The sequence below is a fragment of the Alligator mississippiensis genome, chromosome 14, assembly GCF_030867095.1.
Source record: "Alligator mississippiensis isolate rAllMis1 chromosome 14, rAllMis1, whole genome shotgun sequence".
NCBI classification, from domain to species: domain Eukaryota; kingdom Metazoa; phylum Chordata; order Crocodylia; family Alligatoridae; genus Alligator; species Alligator mississippiensis.
Genome location: NC_081837.1, coordinates 32,133,019 through 32,158,997, shown reverse-complemented (window position 1 = coordinate 32,158,997; position 25,979 = coordinate 32,133,019). Strand labels below are relative to the sequence as shown.

General features: G+C 49.9%; 2 protein-coding genes across 2 annotated transcripts in view; both read right to left on the bottom strand.

The window, feature by feature from the left end:
* The window catches only part of CACNA1S (calcium voltage-gated channel subunit alpha1 S), a 91,825-nt gene extending 83,351 nt beyond the window's left edge, over positions 1-8,474 (bottom strand). Inside the window, exon 1 of the mRNA XM_019492602.2 lies at positions 8,282-8,474. Within this exon, the coding sequence (XP_019348147.2) occupies positions 8,282-8,442 (161 nt within the window). The 5' untranslated portion in view covers positions 8,443-8,474. The remainder of the gene's footprint in view (positions 1-8,281) is intronic.
* A 5,223-nt stretch (positions 8,475-13,697) lies between these two features.
* On the bottom strand, positions 13,698-21,522 carry LOC102563452 (alpha-1,6-mannosyl-glycoprotein 4-beta-N-acetylglucosaminyltransferase-like). Its single transcript, XM_006275766.4, has 3 exons — positions 21,364-21,522; positions 21,146-21,293; positions 13,698-17,212 (listed from the first exon to the last, which is right to left on the bottom strand). The coding sequence occupies exons 1-3, from the start codon at positions 21,466-21,468 to the stop codon at positions 16,068-16,070; spliced, it is 1,398 nt and encodes a 465-aa protein (XP_006275828.1). The 5' UTR covers positions 21,469-21,522; the 3' UTR covers positions 13,698-16,067.
* Positions 21,523-25,979: the final 4,457 nt, after the last annotated feature.

Sequence of the window (25,979 nt, the reverse complement as noted above, 5' to 3'; positions counted from 1 at the left end):
GGAAGCCAGCAGAAAGATTCCCAATGATTCCAGCAGGCTCAGGATCAGGGTTTTTACAGAGTATAATGCTCATGTGCCCACAGAGATGCATTCTCCTTCCCCCTGTAGCAGCAGCACACAGCTCTCCATTCATTTCAATAGGCAGCATCCTCAGTTACACATTCACTCCAATGGGGAATTTTAACTTGTACTAAGATGCACTCAGCTCCTCCTGTATCTTAGGCTGTTTCTGTCCCAGAAGCTAGATGTCTGCACAGGCAGCAGCTGCTCCTTGTCCACAAATAGCCTAGTAATTAGACCACTTGCCCAGGGCATGCGATTCCTGGGTCCTAGCCTCCCCTCCCTGCCTCATAGGGTTTGAACACACACCTCTGAGAGTGAAGAACCATGGGATCAGGAGAACAAGAAAGAGGGAACTTGAGTCTCCGCTCTGGGGCAAAGGATCCTGCCCTGGAACAAAGGGAGCCCTGCTTCTGGTCTCTGTTCCCAATACTGTTCAGCAGTTTCATACAATGAATTTTTAATGGCTAACTGCATCATGGACACTAAATTATCTCCAGAGTCATTGGCAATGTCAGTCATACCCCTGTTCTAGCTTGCTGGAGTGCTGGCCCAGTGGAGCTGCACCAGCATAAATGGGAGAGGACTGTGGGCCGCAGTGCACCAGGCAATCTAAAAACAAAAAATCACCAATGCTAGCAGGCCCCTCCTGTGGAAGCTGGAAGTGTAGTAAGAGGTATTGCAGGAAAAGAGTGATTTAAAGAGAGATTTGATAATGGAGAGTCCGCCACTGTCCCACAAAGCAGGCTGGGACAGAGAGAGGACTGGGGAAAGCTGAGTATTGTGTATATGTGGGCTGGTTTATTTTCTAAAAGGAAAGTCAGGGACTTGAAGGTTTGCTATAACTAATCCACCCAGCTTCCATTTCCTTTCCCCAAACACAGCAGTTCCTCCTTCCTGCTAGGAATTTTGGACCATGTCTTCCAAGGGGCTTCCACTACATGAAGGACTGTCATGAGGACTGCTAGTCAAAGACTTTCCTAATAGGGAAGTCTGGGCATGTAATTCTAGCCCCATGGGAGGGTGCTTCATGCAGGGGGAACACCACATGAAGAAGCTCCCTAACCAAGTACTTTTCATCTGCAATGGAAAAAAAGCAGAGTGGGAGTAATACCTCTTAGGCTATAAGGCAGGTCAGGAAAAAGATAAAAGCCTGGAGGTCTAAAGATCTTTGAAAGACAACAGGACATTCAGGATCTATTCAAGAACATCCTGAGATGGATGGAATCAATACAAACTGCCACAGTAGATAAAAGGAAGTAGGATGGTTAAGACCTAAACCTGAAACAACAGATGCACAGGGGTGTTATAATTAAGTGAATTAATCAGTAAATTGCAAAGGCACATGGCACCAAACAGGACTGATCAGTAGGAAAGCGTACAGAAATTATATAACCAAAACTGGATACAATTGACATAGAAAGGCTCGTCTGAAAGATCATTAATGAGCAAATTGTAATGTGCAATGGTGCATGCTTGATGTAAGCAATTCTCATGTTAGAAAAAAAATGGAGAATAGAAATGTACTTTGGATTTATGTTTAGCCCTGCACTGTCCCAGCTGTTGTATGCATGAAGTCTACACTGGGTTTTTACTCATGGAAGAGATATTTCACCCTTATCTAAACTGCATTGCAATAAGAAATAGCACAGCATTCTGATGCTGTGACCTGGATAAGCAGTGATTAGGGAGCGATTCAAATCTCGAGGAGACTGCCTCAGGCTGCTGGTAGAGGTGCAAGTCTATGACCGTCCTGCTGAGGAGGGTGCAAATATAACTCCTCTTTCAGCTTGAGGAGTTGCAACCTAACAAAAAGATGCATTTAGGCTAAACATGGAGATGGATGAGTGAGTTCAGGTACTGTGAGGTATGTGAATGCCTTAACAAGTGGGTCCAAAAGGAAGGGATCATTGCGATTATTTGTGGTGGTCTTGGAGGGAGACTGGAATAGCATTGAAAAGGCATTACAGGGTACAGTACTGGACAAGAAAGGTAAGGATAGCAAAAATAAAGCTCTCTTGTTGCAAGGTCTTTGGAAATCAGTGCCCTCCACAGGCAAACTACCAGTGTGCTGAGTCAGATCAGCATCCTAGAGAAAGTTGCTTTACAGAAACAAAATTGCTTTTAGGATACAGGCTGCTGCTGTTGCTATTGAAACCTTCTTAGCTAAAGATAGAAACGATGAAGATACTGAACAAGAAAGGAATGAGCTTCTAAATGAAGTAGCTTCTAAATGAGGTAGATCACCAACCCTGATCTCCCCAGCACGGCTACACAAATGTTTAGAAGCTGTGAGGCAAGGAGCCACTGTCAACATGAAAAGCTCCCTGATTCATAACCACTTTTCAATGTAAACCCTACTGCACCTGCATAGGAGACCACCCAAGCACGCCCTTGGGTGAATCTGTGGGCAGTCACTAAAGAGAGAGCACTGTCACAAGAAACAGTAATGTAAAACTGAAAGGGAAACTAATGGGAGGTACATTTTCAAAACACAGAAGAAAAGAGGATCAGTGCTAGAGGTTGAATTCTTAGTTTAAGCTTGGAGACAGGTGCCCTGTGAGGGTTTTAATAAATTTGTAGCATAGGTCTAAAGGCTAGAATTAATACAGCAGCACCAACTGATGGCAAGGGACTGGTCTACAGGCCTTTCCTGTGGCCCCAAGCCCAGAGAGTATTAATCACAGACAGAACTGTGGGAGTAGCAACAGCTCTCGCCAGGCATCTAGCTAATGGTAGATCATTAGCAGCTAAAATCAGGATGATCCCAGCATCAGGACCCATGGAGGTTGCAGACAGACTCTGCGAATAGTAGAATTGTCTAATGATCTTTGCATGGCGTGACAGAGCAGGGTGGGGGGTAGAAGGCACACTGAGCAACACTTTTACAGCCATGCCCAAAGCATGCAGAGAGTACGTGCTGCAGTTTACACCAGACTGTTGACATAGAGGATATGATTTTAGGAGCTAAAACCTGGTAGAAACACAGTCAGCAGGCTGTTTCAGTGCAAGAAGCCAGAAGGTTCAAGAGTCAGGACCCACAAGATCAGCATCAGAATCAGCTCCCCCTTGCCTGTTTTCCTTCTGTCCCCAGGATGCATTAGCTCTTGCCTGCCCAGCCTCAGCAGAAAGGAGCTGGTGATTAGGTTGCTGCACGGTGTTGGAGAAGCCTGGGGTGCAAAGCCCATCTGAGGGGGGAGAGCCTAGAACTTGGTTCCCAAATCTCTTCTGTCTTGGGCACATGGTTTCTCCACTGGGCTAGGGTTGTACATGCACACATGTTCATGCCTGCACCAGCGTTAAACAGTGACTAGACATTTTGGGGCAGTTTTGAGGGTTTACATTGGACTTCTCCATGTCCGCGGCAGAGCCGAATCACAAGAGAGCAAACGGACTTAGACACTGAGCAGCACCGAGTCACTTCTAAGCCTGTGCCTCATGCTCAGTCACTTACGGGGAAACTATAGAGATTTGTAGCCAGGAACACACAGTTCAGACCATTACACAAAGTAGAATTACCAGTAAATGCTGCTGGGGGACTCAAGCGCCTAAGACCTGTGAAGTGACTCCTGTGCATCTTAGACAGAAAATAGAATTTTACTTCGAGTCTATTTAGGTGCCTAACTCCTACTGAAACTAATGGGGTGACCCTCTTCCTATGGGTGAAATCATGCTGTGCATCCCCCCAGGGTCAGACTCAGGAATCAGCCTAAACCCTGGAAGAGCATCCTCACAGCTGTGGCAGGAGTAGGCAGCATCCTACCCATGCTGTGGACTGCAAGCTGATTCACAAGAGACCCAGCATTTGAGTTGGCATTTAAAACTGGGCTCTTTGGAGCATCATGGGCAGCAGATTCCTGTGGGCACAGCTTAAAAGACACCCTGCTTTTGGCCCCTCCTAAGCTGAGGGAGTCTAAAAGCCACATGTATAAGTAACAAGGCATACAACCCACATGTCCCCAACACCTTCATGAAGGTACACATGTACCTACCACCCATCCACTGTATTTGCGCTGTAAAGCATGCTGACAAAAATCTGCTATCCAGCAACTACCCTGGCTTCCGATCAAAAGCCACCAAGAAAGAGCTGGAATTAGATCATTTTAGCTTCTTATAGACCCAAACACATAAACAAGCACAACCAGGGGTATAAATAGGACCTGGCACATACGGGCACTGGCGTAACCCGATACAGAGGAATTCTCCTCTCGCATGCATTGCCCTGCGTCCTGTTTGTAACGCCTGCTTCTGTGACCTTCCTGTTGCAACATCTGCCTCTTCCCTCTGCCTCCATTTAGTCCAGAGCTCCCAGTGCATGGAGGACCCATTCACTCAGTTACACCAACTCTGATCTCCCCCATCTAGCTGGGGTGCATGGTTGCCTGGTGGGCAGAGCTGGTCTTAGGGGTGGGTGACCTGATCAAGGGGTGCCAAACACGCACATGCACATACTGAATGCATGTATGCTCACAGCAGCACTTGCTCCCTGCCCCAGGCAAGGGAAGTGGTGCCCAACCCAGGCTGGCCCCTGCCCTCCACTGCTGTTCAGGAGAAGCCGGGCTGAGCATGTGCAGATGGGGTGGCACCTACTCCAGTCCGGTTCTCCTGGTCGGCAGAACTGGCCTTAGGGGAAAAGAGAGAAGGCAGTCCACCTGCCTTCCTCCTGCACAGCAGCAGTGGTACCTGCCTGCCCACCTGACTGGCTCAGCATCCACTCTGCCTCTCCGCTGAACTGTGCCCCGTGCCCCTGCCTGCAGCAGCACCATTGACTTGCTGGGGGGCAGGAAGCACCAAAATACAAGTTTGCCCAGGGCACCATTTTCCCTAAGGCTGGCTCTGCTGGTGGGATAGTTCAGTGGTTAAAGCTGTGGCCTGGAAATCATAGGTTCTACTCCCGGCTCCACCACTGACTGGCTGTGTGACCTTGGGCAAAGCACTCCTCTTACCTTGCCTCTGCTCTCCCATATGCCTACTGGGGATACCATCTCCACAATACCACTGTTGTGTGCATGTCGGGGGAGTAACTCATTAAATGCCTGTAAAATACTCTGAGATCCTCAGGCAAAAGTAAGGCAGAGCAATAGTCTGAAAAAAAGGATTCCTGTAGTTCTGCCACCCTTTATGCTGAAAGGCCCCATAGTTCTTTTCACAGGGTAGGGATGGGGATCTCTCAACCTCTGCTGACATGTTTCTGGGGTAGAAAGCAGCATCCAGTGCTACACTGCAGGAAGGATTGTGAGGAGCCAGAATGTACAAAGCTGGGATACAGTTAGGAGAGAGGCTTCACGCTCCATTTCTCCCAGGCTTTTTGCAACTACAAATGGTCACAGTATATAAGTGTTGTGGCCATCCAGAAGGCTGGCATCTCTGACAGCACAGGAACTCTGCTGGGGCATTGCTTTAGTACTATGTCAGTGGGAAGAGTGCCACTGACTGAGTCACCAACCATACTCTTTGCAGCAAGCTAGATGGTCTCTGAACTAGGCAGTGACCAGCCCCTAACCCTTTTAACAATGTCTGTCTACTGAATCCCATTCCAGCCCAGGGCAGAAAACCCATAGATAGCCAACTGCCTAGCACATGCTTCAATGAGAGAGACAAACAGTACAGTACAGTACATTTCTGAGGACCACCAAAACTCAAACACTTCCCCTAACACAGCAGGAGCAGTAGCACCTGGGCCCTGCAATACTTGGAGTAAACTTCTCTCACGGGAGCAAAAAGCTAGCCCTTGTATCTGATAGCAGCAGCAACCTTATGTAGCCCAGCCACTTGAGTAGAACAAAGGCAGGCACTTCAGCTGCAACTGGCACCAGCTAGGAGACCTGGCTAGGTTGAACAACAGGACACAAGCCTGGCATTGAGTCACTGGGGATGGGGAAGAGAGGCGGGTCTGGGTGCCAGCCCTGTTAGGGCAAAAAGTACAGCACCAGGAAAGTTGTGGGGAGAGCTGTGAAAATAATGGATTGCTCTGTTTGATGGCCAAATTCAGGAACTAAACTAAAGAGAGAAAATGGTTTGGATCGAACCAAAACATTTTTTTTGGCAGAATGAGAAAAAAGCCTAGACAAAAAAAAAAAAAAAAATCATGCTGGGTCAGCCAAAAAAATTGTTTCATCTTGGAAACATTTAGTTATTTAAAATATTTTTCCTTTTTGTATTGTTAAAAAAAAAAAAAAAGTAATTTTTCAATGCAAACGGTACTTCCAAATGCATAGCTGAAGTTTGCCCATGAACATTGTGAAGTGGATTGCGAGTTCCAGGATGAAGCATTTCATTTTTAAAATGTCAAAACCAAATGTTTGGGCGTTTTAAGATTTCTCTCCTTACTTTTGTGCCTAAGACTATTTGCTAAATTTGACCTGATTTCCTGAATAATTTCAGTCCCTCCAGATCAGTATTTTTCAGTGAATTCATTATTCATCCAAAGTAACAATAATAACAACAAAAAATTACCTGACTCTTAACTATGGGATTCAGTAGCAAGGGATAAGGGGTCTGTTCTTTACATAGTTTTAATGAGATACTTTCAGAGGGTGAGAGAAAAACCTTCTGGCTACTTTTTAAGAATTGAGGTAGGTAAGGGCATCTCTGGACAATGCACTCTACCCTCCAGAAACAGAAGCAGCATAGCGATAGCGGCGGGCTGCTGTGCAGGTTTATGAGCCCTGCTTCTCAGTGGAGCCAGTTAGGCTAAACAGCAGCGTGCCAACATGAGATAGTATGTACAGAGCCAGCTCGGGTATCTGTGGCTTTGCCCTGCATAGACACACCTCCTAGATGCATCAGCTCTTCCCATTGTTGGCCAGGGCAGCTCCTGGGTGAGTGCCAACCAACAACCACCTTTGCTAAAGCCAAGGCATCAGCAACTCTGCTGAGGACAGGTTCATCCCCCATGCCAGCTCTTCCACTGACTGTGCTTGGGAGTGGAGTCAAAGGAGGAGGGGAGGGAGCGAGCTGGCCAGGAAGAATGCGGAGGGTGGAAGAAAGAGAAAAATCAACTGAGAACCGGGAGGGGATGAAAGGGTGGAAATGATTGAGGTGGGAGTGAAGAGAGAGGAGGGAAAGGGGATGGAGAGAAAGGAAGAGAAAGAGGGGGAGGAGGAAGGAAAGCTGGAGTGGGGCTGGGAGCAAGGGGCTCCAGGGAAAGAAGCAGGGCCAGCAATCCCACCGTGATGTCAGACAGCAGCTGTGGCAGCAGCCGAGTGGTGACGCACTCCCGGAGCCATCCCAAGCAGCTTGGCCTGTTGTGTCTCTTACAGGCCCCCACTGCACTTCCCCGAGTCGGCATGCCCCCTCCCACGCTCCTTCCTTCAGGCTGCTCCACTCTGCCCTCTCCCTGCCTCTTCTGGCTGACCCCACACGGTGCACAGCACATCCCATGCTGCCTGCACCAGGTTCATCTCCTGCCAGCCTCATTCCTGTGACCAGCGCACAGACCCCGGGCACCTGCTCCCAAGTCCTGCCTTTCAGTCCTCTCCTTTTAGCCCTGTCCCCTGAATCACTGATCCTCCCATATTCCTCCTGTGATTCTGCGTTCCCTTGATTCTTGCCAGCCACAGTAGGAACAATATTTATGACCTCAATCTGGGTGAAGCTGCCCAAAATACAACACCTCCCCATCCCCATGTTCACCTAGCTCCATCTTGCACCTCAGTGAGATGAACCCTTGTGGGTATTAAGCCTTTTTTTTTTTGTCCTGAAGAGAAGGTGCTGAAACCTCAGTTTCACGATTCAGCCATTTGTTTCACCTAAATATCTATCTCCCTCCCGGCACTCCTTCCCCAACACCCACCGATTGCCTTTCCCAAACTGTCTCCTGTCCTTCAACCATTAACTTCAGCAGAATAGAATCACTCCCAATTTATACCCACAATCAATCAGGCTCACACTCCTTTTAAACTATATTTAGCCTTCGCCTTCCTCCCTCCCTCTTATTTCTCAGCCCCAGGAAAACAGCCTGAACAAACTGTCACTTCTTCAGCAGTTAGGAACAAGGAAAAGCAGATGCTGTACTTGCAGAACTTAAACACTGAAGCCTTTAACCAACAACGCAGCTGCCAGGCACTCTCTCCTGCTCCTCTAGATTGCCATGGTGGGGCACATTATAATAGCCCCTATTGCACACATTTTAGCGAATCCCTCATTCTCTGCAGTTCTGGTCTCCTGGGTTTCTAGCCACACGCGCGGATCTCTCTCCTCGCCTGTGCTGAAAGGATACTTCCATTCCACAATACTGATGCATGCCTTTCGAAGTGGGTTTTGAAGGGTTAAGCAGAACAGAGCCCTGGCTGGCCGTGGGACTGCAGGCGGCACAGGTTTCTTTGATTTTTCCTTCTGTTGCTTTTTCTTCTGATCCTCCTGGACAGAAGCAGGCTCCATGATCTTCTTTCCCCCAGCTATCTCCTACAGCTGTTCTTCTGCCCCCAGCCACCTCCTCTCTGCCCCGCAGCCTTGACCCCCTTCCCCTGAGCCAGCTGAAGCCCCCTCTGGTTCTCTATTTCTGCTGAGTGAGTCTGCTTGGGTCACTGAAGGGAGGTGTTGGGCGGAGGGGGAGGGTGGGGGGGCTGGAAATGGCACTCACACATACACAAATGCACAAGGCAAGAGTTTAAAATTAGACACTGTCCCAGCTCCCTGGTGCTATCAGAGCTCCTGAGGCAGCAGAAGAACCCCGGCAGCTGTTGCTTCTTTCTTACCCACTTTATCCCAAAGCCAGTAACTGCTTCCCGAGCCACTGAGCTAGCCTGGGGGTGGGCACGAAGGACTGAGATCCAGCCACAGACACTCAGAGAGAAAAAAAACCAATACTAACTCTTCACCCCGATTCACCTCTCTGGGTCCCTCTTCCCCATTTCCCTCTGCCTTCCAGAGCACACCAGGGAGTCATCAGGCTGTTTAAACAACATCAGTTGCCCGATTTGTCCAGCTGGTCTCTGGGTGCAGAGAGCTGTCTGTGTCATCACTGGAGCTGGGTGAATGCTGTGAAGAAATCCTATGGGAATAATGTCATTGCTTCCCACACACTTGCACTCCTATCCCAGGTTTGCTTTCAGTGAACTCGCCCAGCAGCAGACTTGCTACATTGAAGAGTCATTGTAAAGACGCATGTTGGTATTCATTTGTATGACAGTAATGTTATGAAACCCTCCCGTGCTGGGGATTACACACATACCTAGCAAGGTGAGCACCGGACTGGAGGGGACTTCCTGGGCTGTCGACTCCAGCCCTCCACCTTCGCAGGTAATCCTTAACTAAAGGAATCCCCATAATTGCTACTTCAAATATTTCACAAAGAAGCAATACCCAAAGTGTCTTATCACATGCCATAGGTTAAAGCAAAAGGCAATGAGGGCACTGCCAGTGTCCTGCCACTCAGAAGATCCTAGAGAAAGGACTATGCCTCATAACACAGGGGAAAGCAAAACCCATTGCAGTCCATGCTAATCTGACCCAAGGGAAAAAATGTCCATCCTGCTTCCAGATTTGGTCTTTGGTACGACCCTGAGCAGAACAACTAAACCATCTAGCCAGGAACCTCTGGGCTTTCTAAGAACTGGGGCTGGTTCTGTTCAATATCTTCATTAACAATCTGGAAGACAGGATGGATTGCACCCTAAGCAAGTTTGCAGGTGACAGTTTTGGGCCCCCCACTACAGAAAGGAGGTGGACAAGTTGGAAAGAGTCCAGCAGAGGGCAATGAAAATGGTTAGGGGCTGGGGGACATGACTTATAAGGAGAGGTTGAAGGAACTGGGCTTACTCAGTCTGCAGAAGAGAAGAGAGGGGGGATTTGATAGCAGCGTTCAATTACCTGAAGGGGGGCTCCAAAGAGCTGGACTGTTCTCAGTGGTGACAGATGACAGAACAAGGAGCAGTGGTCTCAAGTTGCCGTAAGGGAGGTTTAAGTTGGATATTAGGAAAAACACTCTCACTAGGAGGGTGGTGAAGCACAGGAACAGGTTACCTGAAAAAGTGGTGGAATCTCCATCCTTGGAGGTTTTTCAGGCCTGGCTCAGCAAAGCCCTGTCTGCAATGATCTAGTTGGGGATGGTCCTGCTTTGAGCAGGAGGTTGGACTAGATGTGACCTCCTGAGCTCCCTTCCAAACCTCATTTTCTACGATTGTATGACTGACAGAAGGGTACAGATGACCAAGAGGAGATTGGACAAACACCTAGCTGAGGTCATCTGACCCCAGCACTCTTTCTGCCCAGGGCAGGGGGTCGGACTCAATGATCTAATAGGTCCCTTCTGACCCTAAAATCTATGAAATCCCTGGATCCTAGTCAAAGCCTCCAAACATGCCAATACCTCAGAGGAAAGCAGAAGCCCCTCCCTGACCCCAATAGCACTCATGAGGGAGCCTCTCCTTTCTCCACAGGACTTGGAAACTCACTAGACAAGGCAGGTGACAGCTATAAGGCTGCAGGTATTCTTAGGCCAGCTTTAGGGAAGAAGCATAGAGAAAGAAAGGATTTGCTCAAGACCACACAGCAGATTGGCAGCAGAGCCAGGACTGAGGACACATCACCCGAGTTATGCTCTAGCCCTTGAACCTCTAGCATAGCCTCCTGCTTCCTATTACATGACAACTAGCAAGATGCAACCTTTGGCCTTGGACTGAGATCCAGATTCTGCAATGCCTTTCATCTGTAACATCTCCTGGTCCTAGTAATGGCAGGTGAACAACACCACAAATAGCCCCATTGTAGAGAGGGAGAAGTAGCTTGCCCCAGATCCCAGAGTGCATCAGTGTCAGAGGATGGAATAGATTGTGGTCACTACCTCCAAGGGGAAGTAAGTGGAAGATCAGGCTTTCAGACTGGCATGGATTTCACCCTGTGAGCTAGAACTAACCTATAACTTACTCGTGCAAGAAGCCAGAGCCTTGCCATACACCTCCCTTTTGGATATTTGTGTCTTAAACCATCTGGCTTGACAGTAAGTCCAGTGGTCCACAAATAATTAAATACTTCAGGAAGTGTAATGAGCCTCTTTAGACTTGGCCCATGTAGAGGGTCCTTTTGCGTAGGTCCAGATGCATTTGGCAAACATGAGTAGATGACAATGCCGAGCACCTGTCAAGAGCTTCCTGACTAGAAATCTCACAGGATGCCAGAGGCAGGTAAGAATTAGGCACCCCATTTCACAGCTGGGGAAACTGAGCCACAAAGTGGTGAGGTGCTTGGAGTCATCCAGCAACCTGTGGCATATCTGGCAAAGTAGCCATACACAGCTCTTAAACAGCACTTGTTATCCTACCCTGAAAAGACTTGACATAAAAGGAAAATAACATTAACCCCATTTTACAGGCAGGGAAATCATAGCATGTTCTGCAAAATGGCTAGCCTGAGGCCACCCAGAAAACCAGTGACGGAGCTAGGAACAGAACCCAGGTGTCCTGCCTCTGAGCAGCGAGCTTCACCCATAATGCGTGTCCCAGAACCTCCCTCTGCAGCATGGACAGCATCAGGAGCTGTTTGGATAGCACCCTGCCAAAAGGGCCAGGAGCCCCATTGTGGCCTAGAGGGGAATACAATTGCTGCATGCCCATTAACCTCCAAAAGGATTGGTTTGATGATAAAGGAGTAAAATGAGTAAATATTAGCCCCAATCCTTTCCTTTCTGTGCCAGTCAGGGTCAAATTTGTCTTTCTACTACACATATTGGAAATCCCCTGAGGTCCATTTTTACAGCCTCTGCTTCCAGTGCCAGGTGATTGCCCTTCCCACTCCTCCCTCATTCGCCTCTTCACCACCGTCTCCATGTCACTTGGGTTTCCATCTGTAGGCTAAGGGATGCTGCTTCTCCCCTTTCTGGAACTGTGAGCCAGGCAGGAGCAGTTAGGGCTGAGATTATCAGCTGTGAGTTCAAATTCAGGTCTCTGGGGCCATCTAATGGAAAGTTGGAAAACAGCATGGAATTTGTAGACGAGACAGTTAGCCTGGGTCTCTCACTGCCTGCTTTCTACCCTTTCTAGGTAAGGGTATTTCCATCAACATCCTACTTAGACTTGCAATTACCCACACTGTGATCATTAGCACAGTGTATATTCTTAGATACAGAGATCTGGCACTGCTTTAATAGCAGGACTAGGCAAGGACAGAGCCTTTTATACATTTCAGCAGCAAGAGGGTGATCTTCTGGCCCATGGTAGTAGCTGCCTTACAGAAAACAAGAACTAAGGCAGGAAAGCTGGGCCTGCAATTAAAGCCTGGACCAGGGCTCAACATACACGGGCCTGGACTGTAGTTAGTATCCCAGCTTGCCTGCTAGATTTCTACTGGACTCAGCAGAACTCTTGGATCTCAGCATCTGGGACCTGCTGAGTGAGATGGGAGATAAGGATCAGGAATCAAAGACCAAGTTACCAGATTCAAAGAAAAAACCAGGGGCAGAGACCAAATCCCAGGCTGAGCCTAGGGTCAGGAGTCAGAAGCCAGTGCCAAAGTCAGACTATGCCAGGAACCAGAGGTAAGCAAGGACATGGCTCAGAGTTGTAAAACAGCAGGAGCCAGAACCACAGTCAGGGCAAACCAAGAGTTAGACATCAAGTTACCAGATCCAAAGGGAATACACATAAAGCTAGAGTCCAGGAACAAAGCCAAGCAGAATCAGGAGACAAAGACCCAGGATCACAGACCTTCAGCAGAATTAGAGCTAGCCAAAAACATACTGCTGCAGCTGGAACTAAATAGGGAAGCTGTTCTCCCCAGCAGCCAACCAGAAGGGCCAGCCAGTAGCTGGCTGGTGCATTAGCTGGGTTAGGGATGCCAGTCAAAGCCAGGTGTAGTCACCTAGGCAATTAGCACAGGCTGGGCTGCCTTTTATAGCCTCTGACAGTGAGAGTAAAGAATGAGCAGTGGTGGTAGTTACTTGGGATAGTGACTCCTAAATGCAGAGCACTTTCCAAACACTCAATCCCTGCTCTGAGGGGTTTCCAGTAAGGATGGGAGGTCAGGGAATGAGGCTAACAATAGGTAGCTTTGCTGTAAATCAGCAAGACTCACTAAAGGCAGCATGGCAGATGAGGGGTATTAAGAAGGATGTTAAAGGGGGCAGGGTGGGGATGAGAGCAGAAAGGCTGTGCTAGACCTCAGGAGCTACATAGAGGAGGGCACAAAGGTAATGATATGCAAATCTGGCAAACAGGGTAGGGGACAATGGCAAAGCAGAACAGATGGCTGGGCGGCACAGAGCTGGTCAAAAGAAGGATTGCAAGGAGGGACAGAGCTGTGTGGAGCCTTGAAGTGGAGAAAAATCTTGAATCTGATTCACTGTTGGTTGGGAGGCTAATAGAAGGAGTGAGAAAGGGAATGAGAAGATCAGGGCATGGAAAATGAGGTTAGCAGAAAGGTTTTGAATGGGCTGAAGGGATATAATATATGTACCTGAAAGGTCAGCAAGGGGGCTGTTGCAAGAAACAAGGCAGGATATAATGTGTCTCAAACTTGAGTCTGCTCTGTCAGGTGCTGGTGAGGAAAATGCAGTAAGCACAAAATAATCCAAGTGAAACAAGCCTTTCAGAGGTGAGAGTGTTCTCTTGAAATGAAACACATTTCTTGCTAATGATTTCAACTATATAACAGACGAGACAAATGAGAGGCCGCTACATTGGATATTTTGAACACTGTCCTCAAATTTATAAATAATTTAATTGAAATCTTTGGAATTTACAGCTTTTGAGGAAAGCACAGAGCACTGGAACTATTTACAAATTGCATTCAAACACACTGAATAAACAAACCAAGAAGCTAAATCGGAACTGTTGAATACTCCCCAAAGCATGACTAATTCAGTAAGAATTCTTCAGATTGCCCAGCACTAGTTTTCTCCCTTGCAAACTCCTCCCAAATAAGGAATGTCCATATACCTTAACAGGACGGTCTAAAATAAATAAATATCCCTGCAGTTTACAAAAGAAGCCCTGATTTTCATTTCAACACCATGCACAAAATAGACCTTGGAGGTCATTCTGCACGCATACTAATTGGTAGCTGAACTTTGGTTCAAATCCTGAGTAGTGCACTTACCCCAAAAAACCCAAAAGACCCCTATCTAAACTGTGATCTGTTTTGAAACATTTATGATACATAAAATTAGATTTGGGTAATGCAGGGTACCACCGTGATAAGACTGGAGTCTTTCCCTTTGAGTAAACAGGATATATCAATGACTTCTTCCTGGTGGAGGGACCTAGTCCTGGATTTATAAAGGGCCTCGGGCATCACAACACTGACCACTGCACCACTTAACTTTTAGGTGCCTCCCACGGTGGAATCTACAGCCTTGTGTTAGATGCCAAGGCTCCCCGTATAATGCCTATGGACAGTTTGATGCCTCTGCAAAAGCCAACACACCAGGCAGGGAACAACCTAAGGAGTGAGGAACCACCCAGAAAAGGAGTAAGGACAGGTGTATTTCAAACCTTGCCTCTCCCTTCAGTTTAGGTGCCTTACTCAGCAGTACTAGGCAGCACCTCCAGCTCTGATTCAGTCCTGAGGGCCCCCCCCACCCTTCCCACAACAAAGCAGGGATCACCCCTTTCTCTGAAGGGACAGTGAGAAGGGTTGTGGGGAGGGGATCATGTCTTGGTTCTAGTCTGGGCTCTCAGGATTGCATCTGCATTTTATCCAAAGTCTGTTTTATGTCAAAATAAAGACAAACATTTCTTGGAGCAGCAGGATTTGAAGGCATGTGTGAATCCCCTGAGGCAGAAGAGTAACTTCGAGCCAGACATCCAGCAGCCCATGTGAGTGCTCTAGCCGCTGAGCTATTGGGCAGACCAGGGGTTCTGCCTCCTCTTTAGACAACTCCTTTAAAAACAAAGCAGTTGTTGCCCCTGTGTTTTATGTGGATCTTGATCTGGCAGGCAGGCTCCAAGAATACCTACCAGATCACAGCCCTTTGATGAGATTGGGGGTTGGACTAGATGACCTCCTGATGTCCCTTCCAACCCTAATTTTCTATGATTTTCTATGAGATAGGCAGAGGAACATCCCATTTGTGGGACACAGGTGTGAGCCAAGCAGCTTAGAGCTGAGAAAGCAGTGGCACTTCTTTATGTGCCCAGGAGCAGAGCATTAGGCATTGAGGAACATTAATATGGAGAAGTGAGATGACGCAGCATCTGAGTGTGAGTTTTGAGGCCTCTCAGTTTGGCAGCCTAAAGGAATCCAGCCCATCATATGTTTGGGTTTGGGGCAGTTTCTACATTGGGAAATTCAAGGCTTTGCTGTACCAGGGCTCTTCCTTAGGCATCCATGTGCAGAAGCTATCACAACAAGAAGTCCCCTTCTCCAGGTTAGGATCTCTCAGTAGAAAACACCTCTAAATTTACTCTGAGCCAGAGACCACTGTTTGCCCCAAGGGTCTACCTCAATCCTGAGGCCTGGCCTATTGGATGTCCTAACTGCACAGCAACATCAGCCTGTTGACTCAGAGGGCCCATCAGCCCTTTGGGATCATGCTAGGCTGGGCTCCAGCACAGAGCACTGGCAATCAGGACCTAAAGGTGTGAGGTGCCCTGCACTTTAAGAGTCTGAATGTGCTGAATTACCTCCCTGTTTTACTTTGCCAATGCTCCATCCTGCTTTGCTACCAGAGCCCTGCTGTGCCACATCCTTGCTGAATCACCATCCTCCCACATCCCCCACTGAACCAGCTTCCTTCCCTGCTGGGCTCTTATCCTTTATACACCTCTACAGGGTGCCAGCTCTTTTTCCTGGGCAGTGCCATCACCCTCTTACCTTCGCAACAGTAAGCCCGCAACCTTCACCTACCCTCAAAAGAAGAAATCTATTATTATAATCAGCTGCCTGATTTTCCTCTTGAACAGGATCCAGAAGATAATCTGGGAAAACCCAAGCCATAAAAGTTGACCCAGAAGGGCTCAGTGATTTCATTTGCCAAAAAAAGGAATTGATATCAACACAGGTGCTCTCACATAATGCAATGAATCCCTGCCATGGCTGCATAACCTCTGAGAGGGGAAGCAGAGGACCTCTCAGGGATTTGGTTTGGTCCAGATGCTGATACTGTGGATGATCAGCCATTCACTTTGGCTCTGTGTCACTTGAATCCGTACACACTCCACACTGGAGCCCCTGCCATTCTCCAGGCCTTTCTGTTCAAAGTTACCCATCTTAAAAGTGCCAATGGGTGTGTATGTAATGCAGGCCTTGAGGTTCTTCTGCCATTGGGTGCCCAGCTCTACAGTCCCCATGTGCAGATAGTCACTCTGGCGCTCTGGGGAGCCTGTGTGGATTGAGATGCATGAGATATGGGCCGGCTGGTGGAACACGAGGGTGAAGTGGCTGCCAGCAGTGGGGGATTTTCCCCAGAAGTACCCCTCCATGGTGCTGTAGGCCTTGATGGGCAGGTAATCTTCAAAGATGGCAATGTCTGTGAACAGTGTTGCAGGAGGATTGTCTGGCAGGTCCAAGAAATCCACCTTGAACTCATCATCTTTCAGCTGATTGATGGTCCCCTGGAAGGAGGAATAGAGACCAACGTGCTGGAAGAGGGATGGCTTAAAGCGGATCACTTCCTTCTGGGTGAGCAGAAGGCGGAAATGCACCAGCAGCCAGTCACATGGCATTTCCTGGTAAAACAGGAGGAGGAACTGGGCAAGACGGGGTAGGTCACTGGAGTGGTAGAGTTTCCCAATGTAGCCCAGCTTGGAGAACTCCAGAGTGACCCAATAGGAGCCCTCCCGGGATGCCAGAACCCTTCGGATAGAGGTGAAGAAGGACTTGGAGCACTGCACATCATCCTCAATCATGAGGTAGTAGGTAGACAGGTTTGCTGCAAAACTAAGGAGATAAGCATAGTCCACATTCTGCTTTGACCTGAATTTCACCCTATCTTCTGGATCATTGTAATTCCTCTTCAGGCCTTCCAGGGCTGGATAGAAATCCTGAGGGGCGTGGATAACAAGCAGGCGGCTCGCAAGAAGGTGGTGAGGAAACTTTGTGGTGATGTCCTTGGCCACTTTGACATTCCACTCCATGTCTGAGTCAGCAAGGTGCACCACCACCACCATCTGATTGAGCTCCTCATTTGTTGACTGCTCAAAGATGGACGTCAGCGTATCCAGGAGATAGTGCCCTCGCTTCCGCTTCACAGATGATAACCCCACTGTAAGGAACCCTAAAACATGGAGAAAAGGTTTTAGAAGGAAAAGAAGAGGCTCTGCGCAGACACGCACCCTGCCCTGAGCAGCTCTAGTAAATCCCTAGTTTGACCAGCCTATTCTGGATAAAATCACTACCATAGTCTTTAGGAAGATGTTGCAGTTGAGTTAGCTTTACCTGAGATGTGTCAACCACCTATCAGATGACACTGACCAGGAAATTTAAAAAGTTTAAAAATGGCTTCGGCAAGGGAGAGTGCTGCCAGGGGAAGAGAGTTGCAGTAAGAAACCCTTGAGATACAAGGGAGACACAGGAAGCAGGTTGGTAATCATAAGGAAGCCTTGAAGTCAGGTGTGATTTTCAGGCAAGTGGCCTGTAAAATGTATGGAATAGATTGGCCCTAGGTGAGGGGGACAAGATATCTGATGTGATGAGCTAGTTCTGTGTGGAAGAAATACATCTGAATCCCCGAGATAAAGCCTGACCCAGATGCTGGGAGCTGTCTCTAAGATTTCAGGACAAGTGGCTGAGAGAAGGTCATGTAAGTCAAGGCCCCGAGCTGGGACTCGGGAGACTAGATGCACGCTTGGTAGGGCTGTGTGAGGCTTCGGACAGAGCTTCGGACACTTCGGGGTCCGAAGCAGCATGTCCGGGTAGAAGCGCTGCCTCATTTGGCTTCCCGAAGCAGTTCAGGGCTTCCGAAGAGCTTCGGAGCCGCCTCAGAGATCCAGCCATAAGGTATAGTGGGGAAACAATAAAATATCTATAACTTTGTTGTTTTTTGTCTGATTTGGATGAGATGTTTAGGAATGGTAGACTCTGCAGAGAAGATGAAGCCTGCCAAATTTCAAGGAGATCAGTGCAGGGGTTTGGGGGTAACGGCACCCCAAATTCTTGAAAGCAAAACACATGTCACATCTGGGCGTTACAACATAGTGGGGTGAGAACTGCAGGGCTGGTAGCTCTTGCTGAGGCCACAAAGCCTGCCAAGTTTCAAGAAGATGGGTGCAGGGGTTGGGGGGAACTGACCCTCAAGCTTCAGACAAGCAAAACTGGTGCTGTGGGACTGACTGTGTCTGTCTTGGGGCAGGGAGGGGAGACACTGCTGCAGGCCTGGCTGCTAAGCTGCTGTGTTCCCGGTTACCAGTCAATCACTCATGATTCACTCAGGGACCAGGGACTCGGGGCCCAGCTCAATACACAGGACCTAGCTACTACATAACGACTTAACCAGCATCAATTAGCACCTACAACACCAGGCTAAGGAGAGGAAAGAATCAATACAGACAATCAACTGCCCCAGGACAGACACAGTCTTGGCACGAGTTTTGTCTGTCAGCTGCTAGGGGTGCAGGGCCCCAGGACCCCCCTGCACCAATCTCCTCCACAGCTGGCAGGCGTCACAGCAGGGGCCACCATCCCTGCAGCTGTCAACCCGCTGCACCTTAACACGCTCAGTGTCACCCATGGCACCAGTTTTGCTTGTCCACTGCTTGAGGGGCATTTCCCCCCAAACCCCCAGCATGGCTCTGTATACAGAGGCTCCCAACCACCAGGTTGTAAAGGGTTGGCTGCTGGGCCACCAGCAGTCATGTGTGGGGTTAAAGTGGGGCATGGGGACAGGGAGGGAGGCAGCTGGCTCCGTTTGCCCTGTCCCGTTCCTGCCACCAACCAGACACTGCCCGCACAGCAGGTACTGGGGCCCGTGCCAGGCTGGGCAAGCTGCCCCCAGCCCTGCCCACAGCTGGGAGGAGGGGGATATGAGTGGGAAAATGCCCAGGGCAGGAAGGCAGCTCTGCTGCTTGCTCCTAGGGAAGGCAGCAGAGCCCCTTCTTCCCAGGCAGCCCTGGCTGGGTCCCCCCAGGTACTGCCTGCGCAGCCCCACCCCCTGCAGGGTTCCCCAATGCCCATGGCTGCGGTGCCCCAACCTGATCCGATCCTCACAATCCCCACTCCCTCCACCCCACGTGTAAAAATTTAATTTTAAATACGTAAATTTAATTTAAACATGTTTGCTGCTCCGCAGTATAAAAAAGGTTGAGAACCACTGGTCTAGACCAGAGTCCTTTGGATGGTCTGAGTATATCTTAGGGGTAGGGTGGCCATCATAGAGGACATTCCAGTTTGCTGCTATTCTGTCCTCTATTGATACAAAACCTTTATGTCCTCTATTTTTCTCTTCAAGAGAAAATCCTCAAACTTGGTAGACTCAAGACACCCTTTGTTAGATTCAAGGCACCCCGTGGAAATTTTTTCTTCAAGAGAAAAATAGAGGACATAAAGGCGTCCGGTTTTGTAACAATAAAGGACAGAGGACAACCGGACTGTCTTCTGTGATGGCCACCCTTCTTAGTGGGGAGGGGACTTAACTCTACCAGGAAGAGGAATTCTTTGGCTGGTACAAGCTTCATCTCCACGTGGCAGCTGGCTAAGTTAGCAGTACCTCAAAGCCTTTGCAGGGCAGGTTAGCTCTGTGGGCACCTTTTTAGAGTTCAGTTGTTCAGGCATCCAGCTACTGGCAAGTTTTCTAAAAAGGGCTAATCACCCAAGTGGCTGAGCTCCTCTGAAAGTTTGGCCTTTCCCTTGGGAGTCAAACATTTTTGAAGGTCTGTTCTTTACTGATCTCACAAGGTCTCATTTACCCAGTTGACAATAGGGATCACCTTTCCCTGACACAATCCTATGTCTGTTTTACCTGTTTGCCACATCCACTGGAGAGGCCCAGAAGTATATCTAGCAACTATTTTTGTATGGTATCTAGTGCTGGTAATCTCAGTGCAAGATGTATATGTAAATCAAACCTAGCTTGTCCCTTATGGTGTGTTAATGTTGCATCCGGCCTCCCTTATCTCTGTGTCCAAACACTACCCTGCACTGTTTGCCTGGAATAGAAGGGCCCTTCCTGGGCCTGTCACAGGGATCCACCTCCACCAAGAACAATAGGCACTCAGGAAGCATTTTTATACAATTAAGAAGAACAGTCTCCTCTCTTATTTACCTCTTTCCCTGGTCTGCATCCTCTCCAGAGCAAAAGGCAAAAGAGAGGTGAATAGAGGGAGTTTCCCACAGTGGGGCTAAAACCTACCAGCTGGCTTGTCCCACTGGGTGGCAGTGTGCATTAGCAACAAAAGGAAACACCGTTTCCTTCCATTTGAAGCAGAAGTACAGCCCAGCCCAGCCCAGCACTGTTTCTTTTCTGAGTCTGCTCCCATGAGGGTGAATAATTTCTGAATGTCTCACAACCGTTCCTCCTCCCAAGCAGAGAGGTGGTTTTGTCTTCACTCGGCCTGCGTTGTTGCTGAAGCCAGCTGGCAGCAGGCAGTTTGTCACTGCTGTACGGCAGCGATTCTCCACCTCAGTAGACTCAAGACACCCTTTGTTAGAGTCAAGGCACCCCGTGGAAAATGCCCGCCCTCTGTTTTCACTTGTTTTTTGACTAAAGAAAAGTAAAGTAGAGCAACTCTTCCGCAGCCAAGGACTCGGAGAGACCACGACAGGTGCAATACGCTGGACACCGTGGATTCCTATTTGAAATCGGTGGGTTTCTCTGGGCGAATCACATCTGCACGCCTAACAGCACTAACACCGTGTGGCATCCCACAGCACCCCTTCATGACACCCTGGGGTGCCTCGACACCTGGTTGAGAACCACTACCCTGGGAGTTTAGCTGTTCAAGTTGAACCCGCACAGTCCTCAATGTAATTTCCCGGGGCGGGGGGGCATTGTGCAATCTGGCTCGATCGCATGAAGGCCGCGGGCTGCTGTCACCTTTGCTCTGGGTTCGCCCTGCGCTGTGAATACCCCCTTTGACTTAGCAAGGCTCCTGCTTGTGTCCAATGTTGGAGTCGGCAGAGGGCAGGACCTGGGAGCCCCTTCTGCGACAGAGGGGACGCGACAAAGGGGGCCAGCGGGTGGCGGTGAAGGGGGGAGGCACGGCGGGCTACTCACGGGTGCGAGGCGGCGGGAGGCCGGCCAGGTAGCGGTAGGAGATGTTCCTGAGGGCGGACGAGTTCCACAGCTCCTGCAGGCTGGGCGGGCTCCTGCCGGGCTGCAGCTGCTGGAGCAGCACGCCGTGGGCCCAGCTCCGGATCTCCTCCTGCGGAGCGAGCACGCTTAGAGAAGGGAACACAAAGCGGGGCCGCCCCGCGCCCCCCCCCGGTACTCACGGCCACGGGGTCCTGCGGGCGCGGGGCCCAGCCCGGCAGCAGCAGCAGCAGCCCGGCCAGGAGGGCGGCGGCGAGGCTGAGGCAGCGCTTCAGGGAGCATCTCATCGCGTCCCCCCGCCGCGACCGCCGCCCCGAGCCACAGGTGAGGCGGGGCCGCCCCGCGCCGCCCCGCTCCGCGCTCCCCGCCCCGCGGGCGCCTTCCGTCCGGAACTGCCCCGCGCAGCTTCTGGGTCACGTTGAAAAGCGGAGGGAAAAGAAAACCCAAACTGGGAGGTGCGAGATGGGGCCGTGCATCCCCTTCCCGGATCCCGGAGCCGCCCGCGGCACCACAGCCCCGAGCCGGAGCCCCGGGGGCAGGGAAGGGCTCCCCCAACTCCCTGCAGAGCAGTGTTTCTGTTTGCTTCCTTCAATGAAAAGGAAGGAAGGAAAAAAAGAAAGACTTTTGACTTTTTTTATAAAGGTTTATGAAGGGGAAAAGGGGGTAACAACCCAACAAAGGAATAAAACTGCCCACGCAGGGGTCCAGGTGTGACAGACGGAGCCCCCTAAAACATTTAGAAAGTTAATATTAATCTGCCCTGGGCTGCCAGTCATGCGGCCCTCCATGGCTTGCCACAACTCCGTAAGCGGCCCTCTGCCCAAAATAATTGCCCGCCCCTGGCCTAGGTCTATGGCCTGCAAGCCCTGCCCTCACAGTCTAAAAACAAGAATATCCAGTGCGACATCAGCCTGCTGCTGGTACCCCAGGAAGGGGGGAGCAGTATCACAGTGCGAGGACTAAATGGCCACCCTCGACACTGCAAAGCAGCCCCTGAATTGCCCAACATGCCTGGAAGGCGGGCACCGTCTGCTGGAGGACAGCGTACTCCAGCGACAGGTGCACCCGCACCAAAAACCGGAAGAGCCACAGGGCATCATCCAGGCAAGCCGGTTCCTGGGCTACTCTTGAGGATTAGCCTGATAGAGTAAAAAGGTGGCCAGGCAAATGATACCCCCATTGGCTGCCCGGTAGGGGAGGGAGAACAAGTAAGTTGCCTCTGAGAAGGCCAAACCTAGTGCCTCAAGCAAAGCACTGAGGGCAGCAAACAGCTGCGACAGCCGGGAGCGTCCGAGGAAGGCATGGTTAAGGTCCTCCTTCGCTCCCCCCAGATAGAAGGGACACGCCACTGACGCAGCCAGATCCATGTGACGAATGAGAGTGCCAGTGGCCAGTATCCCATGTGTGGTCACCCGTCGTTTTGGAGATGGGAGGCTTATAAAGCGTGCACCACGCAGGGCAGGCTGGTGTGAGCGCCACATGCCTCTGCCACACCATGTTGAGCCGAGTGGCAAGGATGCGGGCATGGTGGACCTGAATCACCCACAGATACAGGGCCTTCCGGGGGAGCACATCAAAGCAGATCTCGGTACCAGTGTCAGGAGACACAGGGAGAGCCAGTAAGATGGCAGGCCCACCACACAGGTTACTATCCACAACCAGGACAATGGGCAGTGGTGGAAAGGTCTCGCCCAGGACATCACCGGCAGGGAGGGCTCTCCATACTCGGAGGTGCTCCTCCAGGGCAGTTGCTGCATCCTCCGGGAGAATAGCCCTCACATCCCTTAGGAAGTGGGCAGCACAGCGGACTGAGAGTGTGCCCAAGCGGGTGGCCAGAGCCTCAGCTGACAACCAGTCTGACTGGGTCATGTCAAGCAGGTGTCCCAGCCAGATGGTATGTGACCAGATGAGGGAGTCGAGAAGGCTGCTAGAGGCAAGGCCTGGCAGACTGTGCTGCAGGGCTAGGTTATGGATCAGGGGCTCCTGCAGAAACTGCAGATGCCTGGCTTGGAGCAGGAGGCAGAAGGCAGCTTGCCAGGCTTCAATAGAAGGGCAGGAGGACACCCCAGTCCAGGAGGGTGGGGTCCAGAAGGAACAGCTTCCAGTCGAAATCAAGGCCCCCCACCCGGTACAAAACAAATTAGCTAGCTGCTGCCACGGGAGGGGGTCCTCGCAGTAGAGGAGCCTTTGGAGGGCCTGTAGGCAGAAGGCTGCCACCCTGCCCACCACGTCAACCAAACCCTGGCCCCCCTCAGCCACCAGCAAATAAATAGAACGACTCATGGGAGCCAGTGTTGCCCATCCCAAAAGAAGTCCACGAGCAGTCACTGGAGCTTCTCAAGCAGGTCCGGCAGGGGGTGCAACACAGCACAACTGCAGCTGCCAGGTTGGTGACAATAAGGACCTGCCTGCAGTAGAAGAAGCTGGGCAGATGCCAGCACCATCACTGCAGGCATACCTCCACCTTGGCACCAAGGTCCTCCCAGTTCCATGCTGAGAAGACCAATGGCCTAAAGAACACCCCCAGGGCCTTGAGGCCCTCCCAATGTCAGGTAAAACCCCCGGGCAAGTCAGGGTGGAGGGGGTTGACCCAGGGACCAAGAAGGAGGATGTCACTTTTGTTCCAATTTACACAAGCTGAAAAAGCATGCTCATAGGCTTCTTGACATGTGACCAAGGACTGGATGTCACCCTGGGCACTGATGAGGACAGTCACATCATCTGCATATGCTGTCAGCCTGACCGACAGGCAGCCCGCTGAGATGGAGGCAGATGGAAGAACAACAATGGCCTGCTGTAGGTCTTCCTTGCTTGTGTGTTATACTCCTTTGGTTTTATCTAACTTGAACCGGACCCAACCATTGTCTTTATAGAAATGTTGCATACATTTACCTATTTTAATGTCTCAGTTTTGGAAAAAGTAGTATCGGAGGTGTTGCTGACATTCATGCCAGGCTGAAGAAGAAACTCTGCCAGTACAGTTTCAAAGGAATTGAAGGGCTGACTGATCAAGAGAGCAAGAGCTGTTAACTATTGACTGTTAAAAAAAACCCTTGAACTCTTACCTTTCTCATCCGCTCAGATTTTCCTTTCTCTTTACATCCTCCTGCTCTTCCTATTATCTCTTGTGGTTTTGAAAAGGCACTTGTTAGTATGTGGTAGCAAACATATGATAAGTAGCCACTTCAAAAATGAACTTTTTAATTCCACCTTAATAAGTAGGTGAGGTTAGGATAAGTCATACTTGAAATGGCTAGTTTTTTAAACTTCTGACCAGAGTGGGGTGGAGCGGCTGCAGTAGTTGAGCTTAGCCCTGAGTAATTTACCCTTCCCCCTCTAGAGCAACAACTAAAGACATATTTTAACCAGCAGGTTACATGATTGTTTATTAATCAGCAGGAGAAAGCTGACGACTGGTACATTCAGTCTGAAGTTAGCATGATTCAATGGCTAAATTTTGGCTCTTTCATGTGACATTTTATTGCTTTTAGTACCTTCTTTCTTTCATAAAATGGAAGAGCTAATGCTTGATTTCTTCTAGAACTGGGATATGAGGATTGAAGCACACAGAAATTTGAAGAGCGGTCAGTAGAGGGGAGACTGAAACACACTGCTGCTGGGTGCAGTCTACGCTACGCTATAACAGAAGACGAAGGCCCTTCTGTTTGGGAGATGTCTCCTTGGGAGACATATTTTTGCTTGGCAGATGTCCAACGCTGTTCTTCTTGGGAGATGTCCAACAAAATTCAGTACCTTTGAGTGCTCTGGCGTTAAGCCAGGTCTCTGCTTGATTACTGCACTGAGTTCTGGTAAAACCTTCAGGGCCGAGACTTGTTTGCACAATACCTGACACATGATGGGCCCTGCCAGAAACAAATGAAATTGGTAATAGAGGGACTGAACTGGGGTGCCCCTACCTCACTACTGTGGAGAAAGTGGGCAAGGGAAAAAAAGAGAGGTATCTTTAAGACTAGGACTTTTGTGGGCAGGCAGGAAGGAGTCAGAGCCTACATAAAGCCAAAGCTGGAGAGGAGCTGTGTGGTCTAGCTTGGACAGTGCGGGGGAGAGATGCTTCCTGAGGACTGTAGCTATGAGAATGCCTAGAAGGGCTGGGGCTGGGGCTGGGGCTGGGGCTGGGGCTGACCAGCTAGCTGAAGGGGAAAGCCTGGGGAGAAGGAGCCCAGGAGGATTTGCATTGTTTCTTTGGCACTGCTGAGTGTTTTTCATTTGTTCATTCTGGGGAAAGTGTACTCCTGTTCCCAGGTGCCTTGCTGTGAGGCATGGGCAGCTTGCTGGGGAGACGGGAGGCTGCTGAAGGTTCTTGGATTGCAGTGCCTATTATTTTGGGGCTTAATGAGGCCTGACAGCTGTTTGGGGCAGGGCTTGCTCCTCTGGCCGTATGGCTGAGGGCAAGCAAAACTCAGGGGCATCCAAACCCCATGCCTCTGGGCTTGGGCCTGCATGCAGGATGCCTGCCAAAGGATTTGGAAACAGCTGAAGCCCCAGGTGGGGTGGAGGATGTTTGCCAGTAGTAGGGACACTTACGGTTCTGGACTGACTCATGGATTTGGAATTGATTTGGTGGATTTGACTTCGAACATGAAAAGTTCTCTTTAAAAAAAAAAGCTGTTGGGGCAGGGAACTCAGGGCTGAGCTAGGGATGCATGATAAGCCAGAGAGGCAAAGTGAACTGGTGAACCTTGGAAGTAGGCAAGTAGTTGCTATAGAGTTCACAGCATTAATTCTGACTGGGGCAGACTTGACAGAATCTGGTGACCTGATGCATCGCTCTGGCAAA